This window comes from Grampus griseus, assembly GCF_964374135.1.
Source record: "Grampus griseus genome assembly, chromosome: 7".
In the NCBI taxonomy this organism is placed as follows: domain Eukaryota; kingdom Metazoa; phylum Chordata; class Mammalia; order Artiodactyla; family Delphinidae; genus Grampus; species Grampus griseus.
Window position 1 is genome coordinate 63,589,030 of NC_139001.1, and position 26,192 is coordinate 63,615,221.

General features: G+C 43.0%; 1 protein-coding gene across 1 annotated transcript in view; it reads left to right on the forward strand.

Annotated features, from left to right (window-relative positions):
* STK39 (serine/threonine kinase 39) overlaps positions 1–26,192 on the forward strand; it is a 308,616-nt gene that overhangs the window by 90,145 nt on the left and 192,279 nt on the right. The window contains exons 6-8 of the mRNA XM_082658864.1: positions 19,429–19,538; positions 19,810–19,911; positions 22,328–22,461. Of these exons, the coding sequence (XP_082514990.1) occupies positions 19,429–19,538; positions 19,810–19,911; positions 22,328–22,461 (346 nt within the window). The remainder of the gene's footprint in view (positions 1–19,428; positions 19,539–19,809; positions 19,912–22,327; positions 22,462–26,192) is intronic.

A 26,192-nucleotide genomic window follows, 5' to 3' on the forward strand; every position in this document is an offset into this window, starting at 1 on the left:
AAACTCGGACCAGGAGTCCTCAGGTCTTTTGCTGGCATCTTGGGTGGGTGAAGTAGGGGAGGAGGGTGGGAGAGTTGAAAGCAGAGACTCACAGCAACAGCAGAGCTAGACCATCTCTTTGTTGCTGTTATATTTGGACAAATAATCCATTGCTTTTACTTGGATTATTTGTATTCTCTTCCTTTCACATCTTTATGCTATCTAGGCTCTGTTTTTTGAAATACGAGTTAAACTGGGGAGAACTTTGCATTTATTTCTTTGAATGTAATGTTTGTTTACCTTGGGAGTATTAATATGAGTATTCTTTTAAAAAGAGTTTTCTTGCTATTCTAATAGAAAACATTTTTTATTAAAATCACTCACTCTATATGTACATATACGCACACACACATATATGTGCGTGTGCGCGCGCGCGCGTGTATTCTCTTTTTCAGAACTTTTTATTAGAAAAGGGAACATTAAGGGGCCAGGTTCAGACCACTAGAAACTCTTGCCTTATTATACAGCCAACAAGTGTGGTGAATAACGCTGGTATGCTTGGTTCTATTTTCAGCAGTTCCAATTCCATGGATATTATATATATTTTTATTGAGTGTGGCTGTAAAATCAGTACCTAACGTGTATTGAGTGTTTCCTGTGTGCCAGGCCTGGTTCCATGTGCTGAGTGCACCGTGACTCATTCAGCCTCACCGCAGCCCCATAGGGAGGTGCTCTTATTATGCCTACTTCACACGCTAGAAGCTAAGATACGGAGAAGGGAAGTAAGTGGCCCAGGTCACACGTAGAATAAGTGGTGGAGTCAGGCTTCAGCTTTGGGCAGTTTGGCTTCAGAGCCTGTGATGCCACGTCTGTGGGTTTTCTGGGAAGACAACCCTAAATCTGGATTTGAGTGATCTCAGTTTTTGGTGGAAGACCAATAGCAATCACTAGCGCTTCTCCATCTCTGCAGATCGATTCAGTTTGGGACCAGGGAAAATATTTAGCACCTTTTCCCTCCTTGCTCACAGCATCACGGGTAAGGTTTTAGGGGATGGGAGAAGCCATCATCTTAGGCATCATCTGGTGCAGGATTAAGCGTGGTAGTGACACCACACTCTTTTCAGACTAAAAAACTTCAGGTTAAATGTAGTGAATTAAAACCTGAGGATTGCCTACTCTGGGTTTAAAAGAAAATGCTTTACTTCTTATTAGATCTTCTGTGCTCAGAAAACCTGTGTGTGTGTGTGTGTGTGTGTGTGTGTGAGTGTGTGTGTGTGTGTGTGTGTGTGTGTGTGTGTGTGTGTGTGTGTGTCTGTGTGTGTGTGTGTGAGAGAGACCTCCTGATAATAAACTTGGAGCAGATGCCTTGGTAAGTGTAACAGATTTTGCTACAATATGATAGAAGGAGTGGCTATTTGAATGGCATGCCTTTCCCACGGCCTAGCATTTTCTTTTCCAATATGATGCTCTGTCATAAACTGTCAGGACGAGCTTAGTGCTTTGTCTGGCAAGTGTCTAAGGCTGTTTGTCCAGAATTACGAGAGATGCTATTTTAAAACATTCATATAAAACAGGTCTCTTTGGGGTGGTCACTACAAATATATTTATCTTAGGATTTTTAAAAAATAGTGACCACTCTTAATCTACTCTAAAAATGTTAATTTCAAAACGATTGATTTCTGAAGAACTTTCCAGAAACATACAACTGCATTATGTAAGGTAGATCTCATGCTCATTTCCACTTACTTTTGCCTTTCAGGTGTGTGTATGTGAGTGAATGTGAATTTCCCATTCCTAGTTTTTCACGACAGAAATCAAATCTGGTGCTAGCTAACTATGGCAGCCTAGGAATTTAGAAAGTTATCATCACATCTATCTCAGTGTATCTGAGCCCATGCATATCAGCTTATGCCCTAGGTTTTTCACTGTCTAAGGCACGTTGGGTAACATCTCTGTTTTCTGGGAGGGAGATTTTTTCCTTAGTCAGCCTTCAAATGCATTTTCAGCTTTAGTCAGTTTCTTGAATACTGAAAACCCTATGACTAAAATTTCTGCCAGGAAAACTTGCAGCTAGACTTAACTTGCTTCCAGTATTCAGATATTATTCTCAAGGAGCCAGAGGAAAGTGCAAGGTGGTGGAGTTTTTATACCTAGAGCTGCTGGGTTCTTTTGTGTTCCTTCTGTGTTCTTTGGCTTTGGTAAAGTGTATTGGATGGGGGGAGGAAAGGAATATTTCTCATGTTATAGGGAAGAGAGGCTGCTGCTTCAAGCAAGGTGGTTTGGGCTCCCTGGGTGCACCGGAGGCAGCCTCTGATTAGTATAAGAGAGCTCTGAAGCCCATGAGGCATCGGATCAGGAAAGGATGATGTCGCCGTATTTAAGGGTGCTTGGTCTAGAGCATGGGCTCTGACACCTGCCTGCTGTGAGTCCAGTCCTGGCCCTGTAGCCAAGTTATTCAACTTCCCTGCACTTCAGTTTCCACATCTGTGCAACGTGAAAATACCAGAGGGTTAAAGGAGTTAACACACATTCCATTTTAGAATTAGTTAGCTCGTGTTGCTTTTGTATTGAAATGGGGTCGTGCCCTTTAATTATGCAAGGTGTCCTAAGATCACAGGGAGGCGGCCGGGAAGGTGAGGTTGAAGGCACCTCGCGTGACCGCCTGCCATATCATTTTGCTCTCCCTCTTTCTTTCTTCTTTCCATCAATTTCCTCAGTATCACCGCAGTAAAGAATCTGCAATGCACATCTCACCATCTGACTACCTGGCCTAAAGTTTAAAACTGTTGCTGATGGAATAAAGCGCTGGTTCCCTAATGTGGCAGATGAAGGCCCTGACTGTTTTTCCAGTCTCGTCCGCCACTGCTTTCTCTTTACTTCTTTGTGATCCCCCTTCTCTACCTGGCTCACTTCTTCTCCTTCCCGATTCAGTTCAAGGTGTTCTTTCCTTGAGAAAGCCCTTCCCATCCTTTCCTCTACCACCCCCATTCTCGCTGCATTAAGCACCTTACCCTGGTGGCTTGAAAGTGCCCTTAATACACTCCAACTAGATTGCCTATTACATGATAGTGAAATTGGGTCTCTACGTCCCCCTTTTCCCTCCAGACCGTATATCAAAACTTACCAGCGGTAGAAACCCCATGGTGTTCATCTCAACACTCCCTATTAGTGCCTGGCACATGGCAGGTGTTCACGACCTCTTGGCCAATGTGATCTGAGCGGTCTCACCGGGCTCTACACCCATATGCATCCATCAGTGATAGGGGTGCTCGTGTGAGTCACAGCTGAAAGTTCAGACAAGCAAGAATATATCACCTTAACAGAGAGGAAGGTGAAAGTATTTAAAATATTTAGGCACATACACTAATGCATACTTTTAAGGCTGAAATAATTTTTTTTAAAATATAATTCAATTTAGTAAATTTCTCCAAACTAGTCTCCAGAAAGTTATGAGATTTACATCAACTAACGCATCTGAACAATTCAGGATATAGTTTCAATTATAATAATAAGTGGACTATCATTCCACGTGAAATGTCCATTTTATTAAGCCTGAAATAGTTTTTTAACAGACACGTTTCAGCTCTGATTTTAGGCAAGCTCTGCCGTAGCCAGCTGGCGATGAAATGATTAATTAAGTCAAGGAAGCGTGGAGCAGAAACGTGAATTTAAGAGACATTGGGCACACTCAGAAAATAGAGTACAGTGCAAGTTAACATCTTGGGGGAGGGTATAAATTGCTTTATAGTGAACCAAAGTATGTTTTGAGTTTCAGGAAGTTTGATAGTTATGTGAATTACGGTTTAACAAATTATGCCAAAATTCTCATTTATTCCTTTTTTGGGGGGGAGGTTAAGTAAATAAAGACAACAAATTAATGTGGCTTCCTGAATCTCGGGATCTTGACAAACGGTACCGTTTGGTGAACCCTCTGGTGTGAACCACGTATACAATCAATTCTGGAAACTTGGTTTTCCTTTCCATTTGTATACCATCGGGGAGAAATACTTGGGGAGATTTTCAGCAGCCTCCCATCCTTTAACAACTGCTAGCAGTTGTTTGAACAGCAGTCTAAGGAAATCTTACTGGGTGAACTCAATGGGGGAGGACCACTTTGCTCTGTATGCCTGCTGGAATCTTTCCTCAGCTGTGCACGTTCAGCTGCAGGGGGACAGGGTTGAGCTTCAAGGAAGAGTGCAGGAGGACCCTTCTCCCTCTGTCCGCCCTTCTCCCCTCCCCTGCCCCTTTCCTTTCCTCCCTTTCTCTCTCTTCCTCCCTTCCCTTCTTTCTTCCTGTCTTTAAGGGCCTGCACTGTCATTATTAAATTAAATTTCATGTATTACCACAAGCTGCTGCGGTCTGGGGAAAACAAGAGTTTTTTTTTTTTTTTTTTTTAATTGAAGCTTAGTTGGTGTACAGTATCATGTTAGTTTCAGGTGTACAACAAAGTGATTCAGTTATCCATAAGTATGTACCTGTTTTTTTTTCATATTTTTTTCCCTTATAGGTTATTACAAAATATTGATAGGAGGTCCTTGTTGGTTATATATTTTATATATAGCAGTGTGTATATATTAATCCCAAACTCCTAATTTATTCCTCCCCATCCCCCCTTTCCCCTTTGGTCACCATAAGTTTGTTTTCTAAGTCTGCGGGCCTACTTTTGTTTTGTATAAGTTCATTTGTATCATTTTTTCAAGATTCCACGTCTAAGTGATGTCACATGATATTTCTCTTTGTCTAGCTTACTTCACTTAGTATGATAATCTCTAGGTGCATCCGTGTTGCTGCAAATAGCATTATTTCATTCTTTTTTATGGCTAAGAGTCCAGTGAATACACACACACACACACACACACACACACACACACACATCTTCTTTATCCATTCATCTGTCCATGGACACTTAGGTTGCTTCCACGTCTTGGCTACGTATATAGTGCTACAATGAACATTGGGGTGCATGTATCTTTTTGAATTATGGTTATGTTTGGGCTGTATGCCCAGAAGTGGGATTGCAGGATCTTTTGGTAGATCTATTTTTAGTTTTTTAAGGACCCTCCATACTGTTCTCCCTAGTGGCTGCACCAGTTTACCTTCCCACCAGCAGTCTAGGAGGGTTCCTTTTTCTCCACACCCTCTCCAGAGTTTTTAGACTGAGAGCAGAGCAGTTCAACTCCGTGCTTTGCTGGCTCATTTTTATCGTTTTCGTTGACTTTTTGTTTCCCAGAACCTTCAATTGTTCTAACAAAAATGGTCCTTCCCTGGTGAAAAGGTGAACGTTAGGTGCTTGGGTTCAATGCCTCTGGGGTGGTTAGTTGACAGATATTTATTGAACATTTACTATGTTCCAGGCACAGTCTCTGAGCTGATCTGTCGTCAGCAATGGAGACTTCGTGTCTGCTGTCCTGGAGTTTACGGCTCAGGTGAAACAGACAGCTATCAACAATTTGCTGTGACATTTAATTTAAAAAATTTGTAAGTGGAGAGAAATGCATATACCCGAGGAATTTAAGTTAGCCACTCTAGGTCTAGTTTAATATGTTGTCCTGGGGATAAATCTTAAATATGTATTGTACATATGAGTAATTTGGGACTAGGCATTTTTGATCAATAACATCTCATAAGTTACTGCATGTATCATAGGTAGATTAGAGATTTTTAGGAAATTTAAATAGATTTAACATGTATTTACACTCTATGTAATATAATTTAACACTTGATTTCACAGAGTACACTTGAGAACACAGTCACCAAGGATTATCTAGCCCCCAGGTCACTAACGTACCCTGTGCCCTCCCTCAAGTTCTTTGCTGGCCATGTATCACCTATAAAGTGAGGCTCTTAGGCTCTCAAGTTTCCTTTCAGCTCTAAAAATTGTATAACTGCAGTACAGAAGAACTCTGTAACCCCCATGCCCCCCAACAAACTGCCCTTCTCACAGTCTTCCCTGCTTCTTTTAATGGCAGCTCTATCCTATGTAATAGGGCAGAAATCTAGTGTTCCTGACCCTTCTTCTCTTATACCCCATGTCCTGTCCAATTTGTCAGCAAATGCTATTGTGAACCATGCGTCACCACCTCCCCTGCAGTCATCCTGGTCCAAGCCACCATCATCTCTTCCCTGGATTATTACCGTAGCCTCCTAAGAGGTCCTCTTCTGTCCTTGTCCCTGTGTGCTCAGCTGTTTACACGGCATCCAGAGTGATGCTGTTAAAATAAGCCAGCTTGTATCAGGGCTTTACTCAAAACCTTGTAATGCCTTTCCACCACAGTCAAAGTCCTAGTGGTGGCCTCCTGGGCCTTACAAGATCTAGCTCCTCCTTAGCTTGTTGACCTCATTTCCTAGCCCTTCCTTTCCCTCACTTTCCTCCAGTCAAACTGGCCTCCTTGCCACTCATGCTCCTGTCTCATGTCCTTTGCATGGCTTGTTCCCTCTACCTGGAATGCTGTACTCAGTACCTCACATGTCCCATCAGTGAGGCTTCCATGGATGGCATCCTGTGGTGAATTGCAGTGCCTCTGTCCCATACTCTCCATCCCCTGATCTTTTTATCTTTATTGTACACATTAATGTATTCTACATTAGTGGTTCTCAAGGTGTGATTCTAAATCAGCGGTATCGGCATCACCATAAGAGCTTGATAAAAATGCAAGTTCTTGTCCTCTTCCATCCCTAGTTTCTGCTGAGTCAGATTGCTGGTGGGGTCCAGCAATCCATATTTTAAGAAGCCCTCTCATGATTCTGATGCACACTGAAGTCTGAGAACCACTGCTGTCTATTGTGCTTCGTAATTTTATCCTCCCCACCCCTGTCCCGACTTAAAGTCAGCTCCATGAAGGCAGGGGTTTCTGTTCCTGGTGCTAGAGTTTAGAATGGAAATGGTACTTAGTAAGAGCTGAGGAAATAGTGGTTGAATGAATGAATGAACATGTGACTATGTAGTAAATTTAAATTAAAAGAATACTGAGTGGGTTTTCCCTGGTGGCGCAGTGGTTGAGAGTCCGCTTGCCGATGCAGGGGACACGGGTTCGTGCCCCGGTCCGGGAGGAACCCACATGCCACGGAGCGGCTGGGCTGTGAGCCATGGCCACTGAGCCTGCGCGTCCAGAGCCTGTGCTCCGCAACCGGAGAGGCCACAACAGTGAGAGGCCCGCGTACTGCAAAAAGAAAAAAAAAAAAAGAATACTGAGTAATAGAGTTTAATGTATGTTCCTCATATTTTAGTGACTCTGCTCAGTGTTAGGAGTTTTAAATATGAGGTTTTCTTTATCACAGATTTAAAAATCTGCAGATCTTCGAAGATTGCGTTATCCCCGACTAATCCTTCTTGAAACTTTGTGCAAATGATGTGAATTGTTGCTTTAAATACTTGTGGCATCTGGAATTGGGCTATTTTAATCATCTCCCGTAGGGACCATCTCTTTAAAAGTGTACAGATAGGTCATTCTGGTTTATTGGAAGCTTCTGATAGTCGAGCTAGTTGCGTGGAGATTTGTATGAAAAAGACCACCTGGAGGTATATGAATATTGCATTGGAAATTTAGACATTAATCTTTGATCTAAGTTGCTTGTGCCAGTCTTTGTGGGTATGGCCAGCCAGGAGCCCCCAGCGACTGCAAAGCACGCCTTTGGCTTCGGAAATGATGATCCCTGTATAATATGCTTACCTAGTGTTCCCCTCGCTCTGCTGTCAGTTCAGCAGAGTCGGTCTTACAGATGAGGGTACTGAGGACTGCTGAGTGATTGTGGCCTCGTTGGAGGTCATTCTGAAGGTCATAAAAGCAGATCACGCCAGACCTCCCCAGACTTCGCTTTTTATCCTCGGCTGACTTCCTCGCCATTAGGCTCCCTGCCCCCTCCCCCACCTGCTTCTTCACGCTATGCCTTTTGACAGCTCAGCGGTCCCGGGGTTCAGTTTCTCAGCTGAAAAATAAGGAAGGTTGACAAGATGTTTTCCGAGGATCTATCTTGCATCAGAGTGTTTCAGTGTCCCTTCATTAGCCTCACTCACTAAAGGCATTCTCAGTCCTATTTGAAAGCATTCAAAGCAGAGGGTGATCTTGGGCATGGAGCAGAGAGTAAGCCAAGCATCTGTCCTGTGGCTGCTTTCACCAGAGCATCTTTAAAACTATCCCTCCCACTCCCACTGGGGAGCCAGGGAGAATGAGTTTGTGACTTGGGGAGTATCTGTGGCTTTCCTTTGCTCACTGTAATTATCATAGTTGATAGAAAGTTGACCACGAGTGAGCTCTTGGTTGTGTCTGTCTTTAGACTTGAGAAAGCTGGCTCTTGCCTGCACCTGCAGCACACCTGGTCTGGGTTTACTGCTCCAGCCTTCCTGGCCGCCCTTTCTTCTGCTGCTGCCCCGCCAGGTGTGGCCTCTGGCTTCATGCCTCCCAGGAAGTTCACCTGCTTTGGGCTTTGGGGGAGGGTTCAGCGACTCTGACATAGATGGGCAGATTATCGGTAGTTTGCCATTGTCTTAAACTAGTGTTCTCCTTCACGCTGGGGCTAATTGGCTGTATTAGTCAGCAGAACTGTGAGCCAAATGTGAATTGACACCAGCCACCACTTACTCTTCTTCTTGTCTCTTTTAAGCCTGTGTTGTCTTGATTGTGAGAATGGTTGAGGAACTGGCAGCCTGCGTAGCCTCCAAATTTTTACCAAGAATACCTCTGTTGAATTTTTAACATAATTTGTCTGTGTCATTGTGGATCGATGTTGACTCCATGGACGAAGTACAGATAAGTGCTAAGAGCTCTTCCTTTCTAAGTAGAAATGTAGCACATCTGAAGGAGCCCTGTTGATGGCAATTTCGAGAGTCTGCCCACATGAAATACCAGCCCTGGGAAGGTTTGCTTCTTTGTGGGTTTGTTTTGTGTGTGTGCTTTGAAAGGTGAAACTCTAGCTTTAGGGAATAAAAAGATGTCTTCTAATTTCTTCTTTTGCCATCAGAAAAGGCCGTGAAATTGTTATTCTCTGATGTTTCAAACACGGTCAGGACTGCCTCTCCCTCATTAATAGATGGGAAACGTGGACTTGTGCAGAGCAGCTAGAAGTGACTCCCTAGGGCCCAGGCTCTGGAACTACGGCAGATCCTGTTTTCTGATCCTGAACGCCTTGGACACCATGCCACATGTGGGTGGGGCTGCAGTCTGTAGAGCCAGCCCAGGCCATTGAGACCACTTGCTTACGAGAAGGAGTAAATAGAATTGAAAACCAGGAGTCTGATTCAGGGAAAGAGGTTTGGGTGGAAAGCGAGGGTTTTCAGAAAACTCTCTTTGGTTCTATCTGGTCCCTCTTGGGGTCCCTCCCTCCTGAGCAGGACAGGTGGTGTCCCCCACCCCCCCCCATAGTGAGGCGGTGTGTGAATAATTGATTACTAATAGCAGATAAGGTGCCGACATATTTCTTATTGACTTGCCTAAAAATTGAGTGGATTCAGTGTTATCACTTTAATATTATAATGCTATCACCCTCACACAACTGCATTTCAGAGCTTTCGTGAGGGGGAGAGAGAGGTTTAGTGTTACAGATGACCTGTGCTGGGGCTAATGCTTACCCGCAGCCCGGCTCTTCTATGCCCCGGCACCTCCAGTGAGCAGCTCTTACGGACGGACTGTTAATAAGTTTTGTGGTTTTAACTTATGGAAATGTATCATAAAAAGATTTTGTACAAATCTGAGCATTCCCACAGAGGTGTGCCACGTGTGTGAATTTGTCCTGCGTGACACATTAGCATCGCTGGGCCAGACAGTTCTGTGTAGGACATGATTTTCGTTTGTAGTGTTGGCCTTGTACTTACTTGTCATAAAATACATGAATGTGCACTCGACTTTCTCCAAGCCACTCTCTTTCTACTGCTGTGGTTCTCTTCGCCAAAGAGGTGAAGGAGGGAAGCCGTGGAGCTGGCTGTACTTGGAGGTCTTCCGGTCATACTGAATCGTGCCGTGGTGCCTGCTAGGAAGACGGTGCCCTTGAGCAGCGCTTCTTCAGCTGCACTGCGCATCGAATCAGCTGGGGCTCTTGCTATAGTACAGATTCTGTTCACTAGGTCTGGGGTGGGATCCAAGATTCTGTGTTTCTCAGAGGCTCCCAGGTGATGCTCATGCTTCTGGTCTATGGACCCCACTTTGAGTAGCAAGGACCTAGACGAGAATGTTGAAGATACCTCTCTCTCCTATTTTCCTGGAAGTGTATTATTGTTCCATTTTTGGAACATTTATGTAAGCGTAGCCCCAAACAGAACTATTGGCAAACAAGTGAATTAGGCTCTTCTTGTAGTATGTTTTTTTTTTCCCCCTTGAGACGCTGGTGCATTTATTTGTTTTGATTTGTGCCCCTGGTATTAAAAGCCATGCTTAATACTGGAACTGTTTAAAACTCCAGAATTGCACTGTGTGCCAAATCGTTTTCTTGCTGATTTTTTACCAAGCCCATTTGGGAATTGCATCGACTTTGGCCTCTGATGCAGTGGTTAACTGTTAACAGTTAGGAAGTATGAATAAACATGGCTGGACTGGGGAAAGACAGGGGATTGTAAAAATTAAAAAGCCTTTGGGTACAAATACCAGAGGGCTTGACCGTCAGGGGATGAAGCAATACGGACGTTTAACAATCTCACGTAGCATTAGTCTGGGGTATACTGTTCCAGGGTTGGTGCAGGAGCCCAGGGTATCACAGAGGTCTTGGGCTCTTTACTACTCTCTGTTCTGCACCTCAGTCATGTCAGGCAGCCCATGTCCCCACGGGCTCCTTTGCTCCCGGCATCACATCCTCATGCGACAGTGTCCCTAACAGGCAGGGGGAGTGGGGAGGAAACCACCCTGGTAGGGTGGTTCTTGTGTTAGGCAGAAAATATCCCCACGAGTGTCTGTACCGTATTCCTCTTGGATCCCATGGGTCAGGACTAGGGCAGACCCTCAGACCATTCACCAGCCCAGGAATAAGACACCATGATTGCCTTAGATCTGTACAGTTAATCCCCCTGGGGCCCGGCACACCAAATCAGGATGCTGGTAGAGATCGGGGTGTGGATGTTGGGTAGCAGATCACCAGTGTGTGCTGCCAGGGACTTAATATTATTAGGAAACTACTATATGCATTCTGTGCCCCTCATTTTATAGCTTGTGAAACTGTTGCTCAGGGAAGTGAAGTGGATGAGCGGGGAGTGTAAATGGCATCACACGCAGGCCTGTTCGATTCCAAAGTACCTTCTCGGGGTGGAAATGTGGTTCCTTGCTACTCACTGTGTCCTCCCTCGGTGCCTCTCCTCTCCCCTGTAGCTTCAGGGATCATTGATGGGGACACACTGGGAACGATCAGGACCCCATGGTGTGCCACGTATCCCACACCAAGTGTGTCACTATTTGGCCTCTTACTAGTTATGCCCACACCACTGTTAGAGTAGAGAGAAAACTTCGCCTATGAGTAACGTGACATTCCTTCAAGAAGGAAACCAGCCTGGTGAACGTTGGCGGCCACTGTGTAGGTCTCGCCACATCCTGCCTTGGCCCGCTGGGCTCTGGGCTCTGCTTCTTGCTCTGGGTTTGCTGAGTTCTGCAGGTACCTGGAGGCGCCGCGTCCTCCTGGAGGACTTGAGGCATCCCCTCTGCCACCTCTGAGTCAGTGCTGCCCTGCGCTCTCTCCTGCCTGGTTTCAGGGGTTCCCAGCAGGCACGAGGCAGTGCTGCCCTTGCCTCCCCACCGTCCTGCCCCTGCAGACTTGCTTCTTATTGCCTGGAGGTCTGATGACACCCTGAAGATGGCAAGCCTCCAGGAGAGTGAAAAGTTGTTCCTGTTTAATTTACAAACAGAAATAAAACAAGCAGTAAAACTGGTAGAAAAGGCTGGGTTTAATTATACATTAAAGAAAAGTAAAATTGAGAAACAAGTGATTAGGTCAGTTAAAAAAGCGAAAAGCACTGTGCTCAAGGATGTGATAATGGGGTAAACATTGCAATCAGAAGGAAAGAATACTGGGAGACTGTTGGCTCCTACATACAGGATGGATTATGGCCGGGGATTCTGCCTTGTTATTCTTCAGATGCAATGTGGGGAGAGAGTTTGACCAGAGAGGGCTGTGATCAGAACTGTGCTTTAGGAAGAGTAATCTGCATGGAATAAGTCTGGATTGCAGTTGGAGGAGGCATGCCTCTGATTCTGTAATTGCTAAAGCCTTCAGTTATCCTGGTCTGTGTCTTTGCTCTCTCACCAAGAAAATCTGGGGGCAGAAAGGACACCTTGAAATTACCAGCAAACAGAAGACGATACCTTAACATAATTCTTCTATTCGTGTTGTTTAGGTCATGTAATAGTCACTCTATTTCAATTAATGTCATATTTTCCCATGTTAGCTCTCACTAGAAGGCTGGCATTGTGTTTGAATCAAAGCTGTGCAAAATCAAAGCGACACCCACGCCGGTTGGACACTACCGTGCCTACGGGGGCGCTGCACCACTGACACACGTTTTACTATAAAAACAACATGAAAAGAACGAAATACGTCATTTAAAGCAAAACAACTGTTCATGCAGTTCCTAACAGAATTAAGAAAATATTTGCTTCTGTTTTATACCCATTATCATAGTTTGCATAATTTAAATCATAATGTGCTTCTCTATAGGCTTCTTCATTCACCAACATTGGATGTATAACATTTTAAGGACACCTGTGAGACTCACGAAGGCCGGATGCTGGCAGCCCTGAAAATGTTTCCTGGGTGTTCAGAAGTACATTTCAGTTTTGCCAGTAAAGTCTTGACTCTCTCATGAGAAAAAAACAACAACTGGGAATCAAACCAAATTATGCAGGGATTGTTTTTGATGATATAAATATGACATTTAGGATTAACCAGAGAACCTCAAGCCAGTTTTTCTATGCTGGGTGATCACAACTTGATCTTTACTCAGGGAAGAGCGTAGGAGTTGTGGAATATTAACCCCATTATTCCTTTTTGTGTTTCCGGTACCTAAGAATACACCGAATTTTCCCAAAAAGGAGCCTGGGGCTATGTGGCTAAAACTCCTCTGTGAAGGACTGTGGATTTCATTCAGACCTTCAGTAACTTGCTATATGGTCCTTGGCAAGTTATTTCATCTTGTTTATTCCTTCCTCTTTTTTAATTCCAGTACTCACTAAATTATCACATTTCATTAAGGATTTGTCTCATGCTTTCGTTTTTCAGAGTCTCTGTTCAAATATAGGCCCTGTTGATTTTACTCCTGGGCTATGGCTGTGGTCTTCCTGCTTCTAGTCTTTCTGTTTTCCTGAACATCCCTGCATGATTTCTTGTCCCCAGCTCTCCTCTTGACTAGAGAGAAAGCAACAGTAGTCCAGGGTAGTAACTGGATCAAGTACAGCTTCCTTTACCTGCAACTCAGACTCTGTAGTTGGGCTCCTTGACAGGCTCAGTGCTTCTTCCCTTTTCCAGACCATGGCCTCTGGGGAAGAGAGGCTGCTTCTGGCAGGGAACTACCAGGGGCCCCTGTAGCCACTGTGACTCTCGCTGCCCCAGACCTGCAACCAGCCGCTCGGAGGTCTAAAGGATCAGTATCTGTTGCAACCCATTTTGAATACGATTTAGGACGCTCTGAGCTCTCAAATGTTGGTTCTATTACTCTCTAGCCAAGTATGGAATGGACCTAAGCCATTTTTTTTTTCCATGCACAACTCAGGTTCCCTTTCACAGATATTAGTAGATTTTATAGATGTTTGAGGTAGGTTCGGGTTGGCTAACTCACCTACAGCGTCACTCCCAGGTTTGAAGGAAATCAAGATTCAGACCAAATTTTGCCCTTTGTTAGCAAGCAAGAACCCTAGAGATTTCTCACAGTTTATTCCGTAAGCTCAAGGAGATTCCTGCTCTCTGTCCTTCTAGGTGAATGAAAAATTCACTCGAAGCCGACATGCCAGCATTCCAGATGCAGTTTTCTCATACACTTGTGCTTGGCATCTAGAATCTAACTAGGCAGAAAACTGGTTAGGGGTTTAGGTTCCTCTTGGGCCTGGCTGGATTCTTTCTTTCTATTCATGCCAGATGGGGAGTATATCTAAAATATTTTAGCCCCTCTCTGTGTGCTCACTACTTTGACTTTTACCAGTGAAAGCCTGTTTCTAACATGCATCTTGCCTATCAGCAGGTGACTCTTTTCCCCAACAGTAGTCCCTTTTGGGCATTCACCTGGCTCATACTTATCTATACTTAGATACGGATAACAGAAATACTTCTAGCAGCTGCCTCTGGCATCGTGAATCAAGTGCTGCGAGACCCTTCTAGCACTGGGCATTCTGGCTCAGAACACCAGTTGACCACCTGGGTTGCAGTACCACAAATATAATATCACACGGTGTATATTGAAGTATTGTAGGTAAATTTTAGACATCATATAACAACACAGTTGGCAGACTAGTTTTGCAGGTTAAATCAGGCAGGCGGAATTGCTTTATCGTGCTTTTCCACTTTTTTTTTTTTTTTTTAATGTATTTGTTGCCAGCGACAGCAAAAACGAGAGGTTTTACATCAAGATCTCAATGTTTGGCTTTCTGTGGGAAAATTGGGGCATCTGCAGAAACAGGGCCATTTTCCTCTATGACAGTTTTCTTTTCCAGCGGAACAGCAGAAGCTTGCTTTAGACCTGGGGATGGGCTCCTGGGAAGGGCCCTGCACTTCCTAATGTCCCCCTATGCTGAGACAGATATCAAGTGCCCTTCACCATTGAGATGGAGCTATTGGTTTGCAGGACCCCCTTCCCTCCTTCTTATTCCTGCCTGGGCCCCTGTAAGTATTTGAGTTTTTGAGCCATGCAGCTGTCAGACAGTTTTTCTTCTTGACTCAACACTTGTGCTTTGCTTGTGCTGCTTCTCTGTCTGGAAGGTCACTTCCTTTTGGGCTCGTCTGTCCAACACTCAACCTCATCTTCAAGGCCAGGTCCAAGGCCCACTTCGAGATGGAGTCTTTCATGGCTATTACAGTCCTAACTCTTCCACTTCTACATAGACAGCAGAGCATAGCGTTTGATTCCACACGTTCTGTTTCATGCCTTCTCCCTCCTTGATGGTAATATTCTTAAGGTCAGGAAGCATGTTCTTCTCGTATTTTATATCTACCACTGTAAAAACGTTCATGCTTATCCCCTCAGCCCAGTTGTAAGGCAGAGAACAGTAGCTTATTGATCTGCCTAACAATTATTATAAAGCCTATTTATCCATGGTAAAAAGAAGTAGAGGGGTGTTATAAATGTGAAAATAATGTAAAAACAAGCATAACCAAGAAGCCTGAAAGGTTAAGTGCCTTGCTGGAGTCACACAGTTGGGGAATAGCTTCGTCTTCAGCCTAACCACTGAGCATCCTGCCTTGGTTCCTTAGGGCTGTGCTATTTCCTGGCAGGTCTGCTACTTGCTAAATCAGGTAGCTGCACCCCAATCGCCTGCAGGTCCTCCACAGGGCTTAGTGTTCACATATCAAAACAAGACAATTCCCAAAGTCACTTAAATCGTATGCCACAAATGAGGGAAGAAAGGTGATGAAGGTACATCAGACTTAACCATACAAGGCACCAAGAGTCAGGATGCCAAAGATGCTTCTGTCATTTTTTTGTTTGTTTTTTTTTGTTTTGCGGTACACGGTCCTCTCACTGTTGGGGCCTCTCCCGTTGCGGAGCACAGGCTCCGGACGCGCAGGCTCAGCGGCCATGGCTCACGGGCCCAGCCGCTCCGCGGCACGCGGGATCCTCCCGGACCGGGGCATGAACCCGCGTCCCCTGCATCGGCAGGCGGATTCTCAACCACTGCGCCACCAGCGAAGCCCCCTGTTAGTTATTTTTTAATTTTTATTTATTTATTTATTTTTTGCAGTACGCGGCCCTCACCGTTGTGGCCTCTCCCGTTGCGGAGCACAGGCTCCAGACGCGCAGGCTCAGCGGCCATGGCTCACGGGCCCAGCCGCTCCGCGGCATGCGGGATCCTCCCAGACCGGGGCACGAACCCGCGTCCCGTGCATCGGCAGGTGGCCTCTCAACCACTGCGCCACCAGGGAAGCCCGCTTCTGTCATTAATAAGGACCAGCAGAGTGTCCTCTGCTGACGGTCCTCCCCTTAGTGGAGGGAACAATGTACTGGGATGATGCCAAGGTTGGAATTTGGGAGTAGTGTTAGATGAGGCGGAAGAGGAAAGGGGAGTCAGATTTGCATGTTGTTCTGAGGGATTCTGACTTTATCCTGGGGGAGCAGGGAGCCTTTAAAGACTTTTAAGGAGCCGTCAGGCCTGTGACATAGAAGTGCCTGGCTGCTGCAGGCTGGTCTGGGGAAAGCAGGGAGGTGGTGACCTCGGAGGCTGCCCCAGGACTCTTGGGCTGGGGAAGGAGAGAACTGGATGGATTCAAAAGATGTGAGAGCCTTTTCGTTACCAGGATGACCGCACTCTTTCTGGTTTGAGATGCAGTTATTCCTTGAGGCTGACTAACTTGATGTGTAGCCTTTGATTCCGTGTTGCCAGAGAAATGTTCATGGTTTCTGACCCACACGTATCTGCCTCCACTCCCCTGGGCTGTCTGGAGGTCCCCTCAGCAGTCAAGGGCACTTTTCACTGTTTTCTGCTCTGCCACCTCCACTGCTCTTGTCACATGTAAGCTGTCTCCACAGCATATACCCGTCTTCCTGTTTACACAAGCACCCTACAAAGTTCAGTCCAAAAGTTCTCTTTCACAGTACATATAAATCCTTTTCTATATACACTGCCCATACGTATGAGCAAATTGTACATTTATTCTGTAGTCATAGGGTGAGTAGATGTTAGGATTGGTGTTTTCTGCTTCTGGAATTTTTCTTCTGAGCTTTAAAGATGTTTAACCGTCTGTTTATGAGTTAAAAGTGAGTGTTCTAAGTGGAGTCTGTGAATACAAATGTGAATCAGGAAAATACATTGAAGAGGCATTGTCAATAATGAATTGCAACTACGCATCTCTCTCAGCAGTTTTTGCAGCTTTAAAAGGTCTAATGTAATCAGATGTTTTTGGTTTTTTTTGTTTAATTTTTATTTATTTATTTTTGGCTGCCTTGGGTCTTCATTGCTGCGTGCGGGCTTTGTCTGGTTGCGGCGAGCGGGGGCTACTCTTCTTTGTGGTGCGCGGGCTTCTTACTGTGGTGGCTTCTCTTGTTGCGGAGCACGGGCTGTAGGTGCACGGGCTTAGTTGCTCCGCGGCATGTGGGATCTTCCCAGACCAGGGCTCGAACCCGTGTCCCCCTGCATTGGCAGGCGGATTCCCAACCACTGTGCCATTAGGGAAGTCCCATCAGATGGTATTTTTAAGGAATTAAAAACAATTATTGTTAACAATGGATTTTTGTCTAGATTATATCTTTTAGGAAGATATATGTATATTTGGGGTGTAGAATTGCTTCAACTGCATGGAAAAGAATTTATTTTTCCTTAAAACAACTTTTACCCATATCCTTAATTATTTACAGATGATATGTATTTATTTAATATTATCATGTTACACAATTATTTTAATAAAAACAGAATGTTGGATTCACTGTTAAACTTCTTTTCCGAAATACAAATGAGGTTGAAATTTATATTTTCGAAAGCCTTATCATGTTGTTTCTTCCTCTAGCCAAATATAGTAGATACTTACAAATGATTAAGTTGACCTAGCTCTTCTGTAAGAGAATGAATTTTATCTCCTCCTACCTGAAGGAGACCGTTTCAGTGGTTTCTTTTCAGAAAGCTTGATTTTTCTGACTGTAATGTAAGAGTTCAAATAGAGTTCAGCACATACATGCAAATTAAATGATATAGCATTTTCAGAATATACTTTTGCTCACTATTAACACGAGAGTAGCAGTTGGAATAAAGACACCCTTTGTCAATTTTTCCTTTGACTTGAAGTTGTAATCCTATTGGGATTTGAGTGAATTTAAACGTAAATAAAATGGAACAGGCAACAGATTTCAACTCGGGGAACTGGTCCCAGTGTTATTGCATAACTTAATAATGTAGATCTAACGCAAATGCTAATATTTGACCTTGGTCTGTACTTGACGCTGTTCTTTGGTAATTGCCATCATCCTGGCAGTCACCGAAGGGGGCCAGCAAAGGAGAGTCATGTGAGAGCAGTTTGAGGGGTCCACACTGCATAATCTGCTGCAGTGTTTTGAGGTGTTGACATCCCTTTTTTATAACTGTTCACCAGCTTTCTATTGAGGTGCCCTTGAGTTGGCTCTTACTGGTAGGTCTGTACTAGCCCTAAGTAGTTGGTAGTTTAACTTACTAATTTTAACCATTAGTAAAACTCTAAGCACAGATGCATGCATTAATAATCACTGGGTATTCCCTCTCTACTTTCACATATACAGACATAATTTTTGCATAAATGCATGCACGTATACAGTATGCTTAATTAATTCATGTCCTCACAAGAAGAACTCCTAATATATAATGGATGTCAAGAAGAGTATTATTTCATTCTACAGACCTTTCTGTCTATATCTATGAAAATTATCCAGAAAGCAAACGTTGAAAAAAAACCCAGTGTTTACGACTGGGCTTATCCTTTGTGTTGATTGCTACGTGTGGGCAAAACTGGGCATGTTGGCTTTATGTACCTGGGTTTGTGGATTTGCCATTATGATTTTGGCTAAAGTGTTACAGAGCACTGTTCAAGGAAGGGCATGGGAATGTGGAAGTTGTATGTTATTCATGCTTTATTTCAAGGAAGAAATCCACTCCCCAAACATTGATGATGTGGGATTAAAGAGGCTAGAAAATAATCATGCTAGTTTTACTACCTTTGGTGCTATTCTTATAAATGATTTTCTAAAATGAATCTTAGCTAAAAGCTAAGATCCTTTAATTTAGGGCTTTGGAAAGCCCTAAATGTACGTATGTATATCTTTATTGTAGTCTTTTATGGTTAGTTATGACTTGTGTTACCTTTTTGGTAGAAAATATGAAAATGATATGCTGAGCTTTTGGACTGGTGAGCTTGCTGACCCATCATAACCTGTGATGAGGGCGTTCTCTGAAGTGTAGGGCAGGGGTACCCAACCCCCAGGCCACGGACCGCTACCTGCCCAACGGCCTGTTAGGAACCCGGCCGCACAGCAGGAGGTGAGGGGCGGGTGGGCAAGTGGGCGAAGCTTCATCTGCCGCTCCCCATTGCTCCGGCTCGCGTTACCGCCTGAAGCATCGGCCGTCCCTGCCCCTGGGGAAAAATCGTCTTCCTCGAAACCGGTCCCTGGTGCCAAAAAGGTTGGGGAACGCTGGTGTAGGGGATGGCGGGTGGCAGGACTGCCCTGATGTATGGCTGAGAGAGCTCCACAGTGTTTGGAGCAAGTCATCACCATTGCGAGGCCCATCAGGAAAAGAGATGTTCTTAAGGGCAGAATTTGTAAGCCATAATCTAAAATACCTAAAATAAGGGTGATTTTTTTGTTTTTCCTTTCAGATTTTGGGGTAAGTGCTTTCTTAGCAACAGGGGGTGATGTTACCCGGAATAAAGTAAGAAAAACATTCGTTGGCACCCCGTGTTGGATGGCCCCTGAAGTCATGGAACAGGTGAAATAAATTAATAAATAAAATAAAAGTGATGTTTTGATTGACATAGTACAGTTGTACAATACATGTCATTAGTACACTAACATTTTGTTCAAATCAATCATTTTACTAGAATGCGTCATGCAAGATTTAATTCCCGATTGCTGGGCCTTAGCAAAGTAATCTCAAGGTTGTGCACACGCGGCCGTGGACTTCTGACATAATATGGACCCCATCATGTATAACATGCCGGCTGTATAATTGTGTTTTTTTTCCCTGCTTCCCTTCTTAGGTGAGAGGCTATGACTTCAAGGCTGACATGTGGAGTTTTGGAATAACTGCCATTGAACTCGCCACAGGAGCAGCGCCTTATCACAAATATCCTCCTATGAAAGTAATTGCTATTGGAAATACTATGTCGGGTTTGAAATATGATTTAACAGAATCCATTCTCTTAAACATAGTCATTTCTCTCTTAGACCCAAGGGGAATTAATGGAGGGATGCAGCCAAGTTAAATGTTAGCTGATGCTCTTAGCGGACAGAATGGGACAAAAGTAGCACAGTTGCCGGCTTTGAAGCTTGCTTTGCGTTCTTAGCACAGAAGAATGTGATCAGATTGGTCGATGGAGGTTGATAGATGAGACAAATGCTGGTCATTACTCTCTCTATCACCGAATACCCCCAGCTCCCCAAGAAAAATCTAAAAGTAGATTATAGTGATATCATCTCTACAGATGGATTTCCCAAATTTTCAGGCCTTTTTTTCCCCATGGTCTGTAACATTTCACTCCTGTTCTCATAGTGTCATGTTGGTGACTCATCTGAAATAAGGGAGCCCAGTGTTTTTAGGAACTAACATACATTTGGATACCATTTTTAGATTTTTGTTATTTTTTTGGAAGTTACTCTTTATTGTTATTATTTTTTAAAATATTTATTTATTTATTTGGCTGCATGGGATCTTAGTTGCGGCCTGCGGGCTCTTCGCTTCGTTGCGGTGTGTGCGCAGGCTTCTCTCTAGTTGCAGCACACAGGCTCTCTAGTTGTGGTGCTTAGTTGCCCCTCAGCATGTGGGATCTTAGTTCCCTGACCATGGATGGAACTGGCATCCCCTGCACTGCAAGATGGATTCTTAACCACTGGACCACTAGGGAAGTCCCTATTTTTGTTATTCTTTTAACTAGCCTACATCATTATTTCTCTTAGTTTTGAGGTGGTGGGGTCAGGGCTAATTTACCCAAATGGATTTTGTTTTGTGGCTGAAATAGTTGAATGGAAATTATGAAGGTATTTTACAGAGAATATGGTCCATGTTTGTTTCAACTTTTTCCTAGGATTTTATTGGAAAAGTTTTAAGAGGATTTAGGGAAAAAAAGACCTGAGGATAAAAAAAAAGTTAAATGTTTTTACTGATTAAAAAGTTAATACGTTCTTATTGTAGAAAATTTGGAAGTCCAAATAAGAATAAAGGTGAAAACAGTCATCCATAATCTATCTCATCAACCACAGACAATCCCTATTAAAGTTTTAGTGTAGTTCATTACATTGTTTTTCTCTCTATATTTATATACATGTTTTTTAAATAGTTAAGATTTGGGGGTTGTGTGTACACACCTGATTTTGTCAGCAGAAAATTTTAAATTGAGGTGTAAACAACTGAAGTGACCTTTTGGGGAAAAAGCACTGAAACAGCGCTGAGGACTTTTCTTTCATCTGGTTTTTCTCTATTATTTTTTCTTATTTCTTGTTTGCTTTCTTTCTCTACTTTTTAGTGTTTTCCACTTGAATCCAGTCACATTGTTAATTCTAGCCTAAAGTCCTGCAGGACTTTTCTTAAAATCTCACAGATCTCACACTTTTCTTCGGTTTGCTATTATCCTCCACAAACAATATACTGTCACTTTTAATCCTTCATCTGTTCACGCATCTGAAAGTGTTTGAACAGTGTCTTGGCGTGTATAGCATTTGCATAAATTAAGGCTGATGTATGCATTAATGAGTTTTTTTTTCATTTTATAGGTCAATAGTTTGCTACAAATTTTACACTTTTTTTAAAAAAACAAATAATTTTGACGTTAGTGTGAAAGAATGGAATTTTTTACCTTTTCGATGTGAAACCTGTGTTTTGATTTTGTTTTGTCCCTTTCCAAAAGCAGCATGGACTTTTGTTCTGGTTATGGTTTTTAGTAACTCACTTGTGTCCCAGCTATCTTTCAGTGTCTTACTGTCTCAGTTTTGCCAAGCCTTTGAGCAATTTTCTGTATGTTTTTTCATTTAAAAAAGAAAAAGGGAGACCATGTGTTACCTCTTGGGACGTTGTGGATTTATTTTTAGGGCTGGTAATGTATTACAGAAGCCTTGAGTACAGGCGGTCCCTTCCTTAGGAATAACCTGTATACGTGAACATTCCCTGCTGCTCTGGGCCTCTCTTTCTCTACCCTCCACTGCCCCCTTTCCCAGCCAGAGCACAGCCTGCACTAAGCTGGTGCTGGAGCTATGTGCTCCTGCAGGCCTTGTGAGAGCTAGTTCCCAGGAAGCCCTTGCCCTGGCCCCTTTGGAAGAGCACTCTTAACACATAGAGCAGATTTTGTAAGTTCTGTCAATGGAATAACAAAAAGGTTAAAGGGCACGTGAACAGGTTTGCAAAGGGAACTGAATACTTTGCACACTTGCTAGAAGATGAAAATCATGGGGAAGCACGTTTGTACCTAATCAAGGAGGGTCTTTGAGGCTTTACTGGAAAATGAAAAACTCAGTTGTAGCAACTGCTGTCCTGAGATCCTGTCTTCCTGTTTGTTTCTGCTGCAGGTGTTGATGTTGACTTTGCAAAATGATCCACCCACTTTAGAAACAGGAGTAGAGGATAAGGAGATGATGAAAAAGTACGGCAAGTCCTTTAGAAAATTACTTTCACTGTGTCTTCAGAAAGATCCCTCCAAAAGGTATGTCAAACTGGGTGGATGAGTGAGTGATCATGACTGGGTGGGGTCATGACAAAGCTTGGTTTGTGGATGGGGAAGGGCTGTGTGAGGAGTCCTGAAGTTTAGTTCTATCCAGTTCAAGGGAAATCCAGCTCTGGTCCCCAGATTTCCAACCTGTTAGTGGAAGCTTGGGTCCAAAAGGGAGAGAAGTGAGTGAGGACGAGGGAGAGGCAGAGGAAAATTTTCCGTGTTAATAAGATTGGTGGTGCTTGTTAGGTATGGGCTCTGTCATCAAAGGAAGTGAAGTAAAACAAATCAAAAGCATTTGGCAGTGGTGAATTCAGAAGCTGAGCTAATATTCTGCACTGTGTAGGTTGCGCTGACCTCTCAGGATTTGAATATCCTGCCAGCTCCAGTCTAAACCAGGCAGAGCTGTTGCATTTTGCATGAGCTTCCTTTGAGTTGCAGAACAAGTTGTTTGTGCTGTTTAAAAGATTATCAGTAAAGAAGATTAACATTTTTACATTCGAAAGATTAATCGTATAAATAGAAGCAAATGGTTTTAAATTAACTTTAGTATTTCCTCTTTATTCTTGGGTTATTGCCCTGCACTGAGGTATGTCTGTTTTTTTCTGAGTTTTGTTTCTTCTTCTTCATTTCTGTGAGTTTGAAATATCCTGGGTGGTGATAGTAGAGCCCAGTGTCCTTTGTCACTTGAAGGGGAATGTTAAGGACGTGAACTGAGCATACACCTTGGGTGGGGAGAGGCCCTTTGTAGTGCTTGTCTGTGTGCTGCATTGTCCTAACGTAAGGTGAAGTTGGATTACACACCTGGAGAGGCTGCTGAGAAGTTACTGGCTACCCTGATCCACCCAGGACTCCAACTTGATACCTAACGTTCTAAAACATAAAAGCTGGCTTCTCTTTTGGAACTTTCTTTTTCAGGGAAGGACCCTGCTTTTCGAAGGATTCCTTTATCCTTAAGTTCTTGATGAAACTTAAGCCTTTTGCCTTCGCACAGCGATCTACTGTTTGAGCAGGCTACCCTTCTCTAGAATAAACATAGTTTCCATTATTATACCTGTTCTCTGTAGGAGCTCTGTTCATTCCTTTACATTTTACTGAATTTGCCTTGAATCTTTTCTATATCAGTTAGTTACCTCTCTCATGGAGCCAGTTTAAAGACTCTTTGCTGTTAAGCATTTTGAAATTATTTATTGTAAAAGGGGTTCAACACTTGCTTGTATTTGGTGTCATCTCCAAGCGTTAAGTTTTTAGCATCACCGAGGAGACAGACTTTGATCCTCTAAAGCCCAGTGAGAGAAGAACTTGTTTTCCCCTTTAGAAGGACTGGGTTGTGACTTATGGTCTTCGTGATTCTCAAAATAGTTGAGATTCCACCTAGTGGTGATGTGTAATGCCGCACGATTCCAGCTCTTTCCAAAAAGGATTCTGTAGGTAGAACTGTTAGTGTACTAACTGATAAATATATTTCTTTAGGAGACTTATAATTTGGTCAAAATAAATTAGATTAGACCGTCATACATTATATTTAACAAGCCATCCTTACTTCTCAATAATCTTGAAAGTCTTTCCAGTTTTTATTTATTATATGAGCTCAAATATCAGGTTCCCACCACCCCACCAAACAACAACAATAATAACAGCAAAAGTTTTAGAAGAGAGCCATACAGAATTTATTCGAATTCTCACAACATCTTTCCCTCAGAGTATTCTCTTGGTAACATTATTGATTTACAAAGTATTAATAGGTTAAGAACTTCTGTTAGATACTTTCTGTATAATGTAATCTGTTCTCACTATCGTGCAGTTGTCCTCTACAACAAACAGAGAGTGTCACTGGTGTACAAACTTCCCAGGTGATTTTTTCTTGTAATGAAAAGACACGACGTGGGAAGTTTGGGGAAAAAAGATTCAGGAAATGTGAGAATGGAAAAAAGCAATATTATAATTGTTGAACTATTTATTATACAGGATGCAATTAAAAAATATGTATTCATGACTGAATTAATAAGTAAACATCTAATTGCTGCTCAGGTCTGAAAGAAACCTGTGAGTATTTCTTATCTTCTCTGACTTTGTTTATATTGTCCAAAGATTTTTTCCTCTTCTCCTGTCCCCCTTCTACCTGTCCTTCAATACTTAGTTCAAAGGCCCCAGGTTCTCAAAGGTACATACATCTGGGTGCGATTCCTAGCCCTACATCATCTGCATGACTTAGTTTCCTTGTCTGTAAAATGGGCCTAATAACACCACGTCATAGGGTTGCTATGACGATGGAGATGATGCCCTTAAAGCAGAGAACAGTGCCGGAGCATTCCTAAGTATTCAGGAAATTGGGGTTGCCATTCATTATTTGCCTTTTCTTCCTGACCAAGTAGAGTTGTTGCAACCTTGAGTTTCCTGCAGTATGTTGATGATATGTCTCTTGTAGCACTTATCACACTGTGTACATTTATTGACTTACATATTCAATTTCCTCATGAGTTTATGAGTTTTTTAGAAGGAGAATCTGTGCCTCTCATCTTTCTGTCTCTCTTTTTGTCCACAGTGACTGGTCTGTATTACGTACTCAGTGGTATTTCTTGAACACCTGCAAACAATTGGGAGCTTGCAATTTGGGGATGATTTGGACTCATTGAAAAGAGTTTCGGAACCAGACCAGATTGGAGTGGGTTGAGGAGTGAAGGCAAGAGTTTCGATCATTGTATTTATTTCTGTTGCCAGCATATAGATCCTCTGCTTGTAATCTAAAAGCAGTTGACTAGTACTGAAATCCTGGTCTTGCTGAGTACCTTTTTAGCAATGAATGAAAACATATATCACAGGGGAACAATGACCAGGACAGAATCATTCCTATGCTGGAGCCCTCAAGCTAGCTGAGAAGGAACTGTGCTTTCTGTCAACCTTGAGAGCTCGTGGAACTTTCCTATTGCCTGAGAGCTGGGTGTCAGAGCTGTTTGCCTCATCCAGGTCTGTGCCCTGCATTTGCATAGGTAAAGATTTGCTTATATTTGCACAGCAGAACATTTTGCTATTCTTAAAAAAAAAGAGCCTTAATCTTGGAAGTTATATACTTCATATGGATGACAACTATAAAAGTAACTATCATTTTTTTTGGAGCAACAAAGGGGTGGTTGTTGCATAGATAAATCCACTGGAAACAAATAAAACTTGGAATATTTCTTCTGAGGGAAGGGGTGGGGTGAGAAACGCAGCTCTGCCAGAGGTCAATGTATTGTTCTAAAAATTTGCATTTTAATTTCTATTTAAACTGTATCACATTCATCCTGAATCCTTTGAAAATTATTTTAAGTCTCAGTGGACTTTGGTTCATCCATATGTATTGGAATCCTTTAAGGGATTTTCTTCTGAGAATGTTGGTACTTGCAGACTTCCGCATTGTTTTTAAGGATTTAAAATTGAATCATTATTCAAAGTCTGGGCCATCATTTTGGTTGCTGGTATATAGCATTTTAGCATTTCTTGTAAAACGGTGTTTGTGTTTACATTATATTGTATTGCTTGATAATTGGTAGTGGACATGTAAGACAGAATGGTGCTTGCAGAATTCTTTCTTCTGTAGTACTCGGCTAAGAGACAGGCAGCACTGATGGTTCCACATTAACCCTACACTAGTAGTTTCTATAGCATAAGACTAAAACAGACAAAACACGCAAAAACCCTAAAATCAGATGGGCAGCACACATCTTGGCTTCTCTCATACCTTC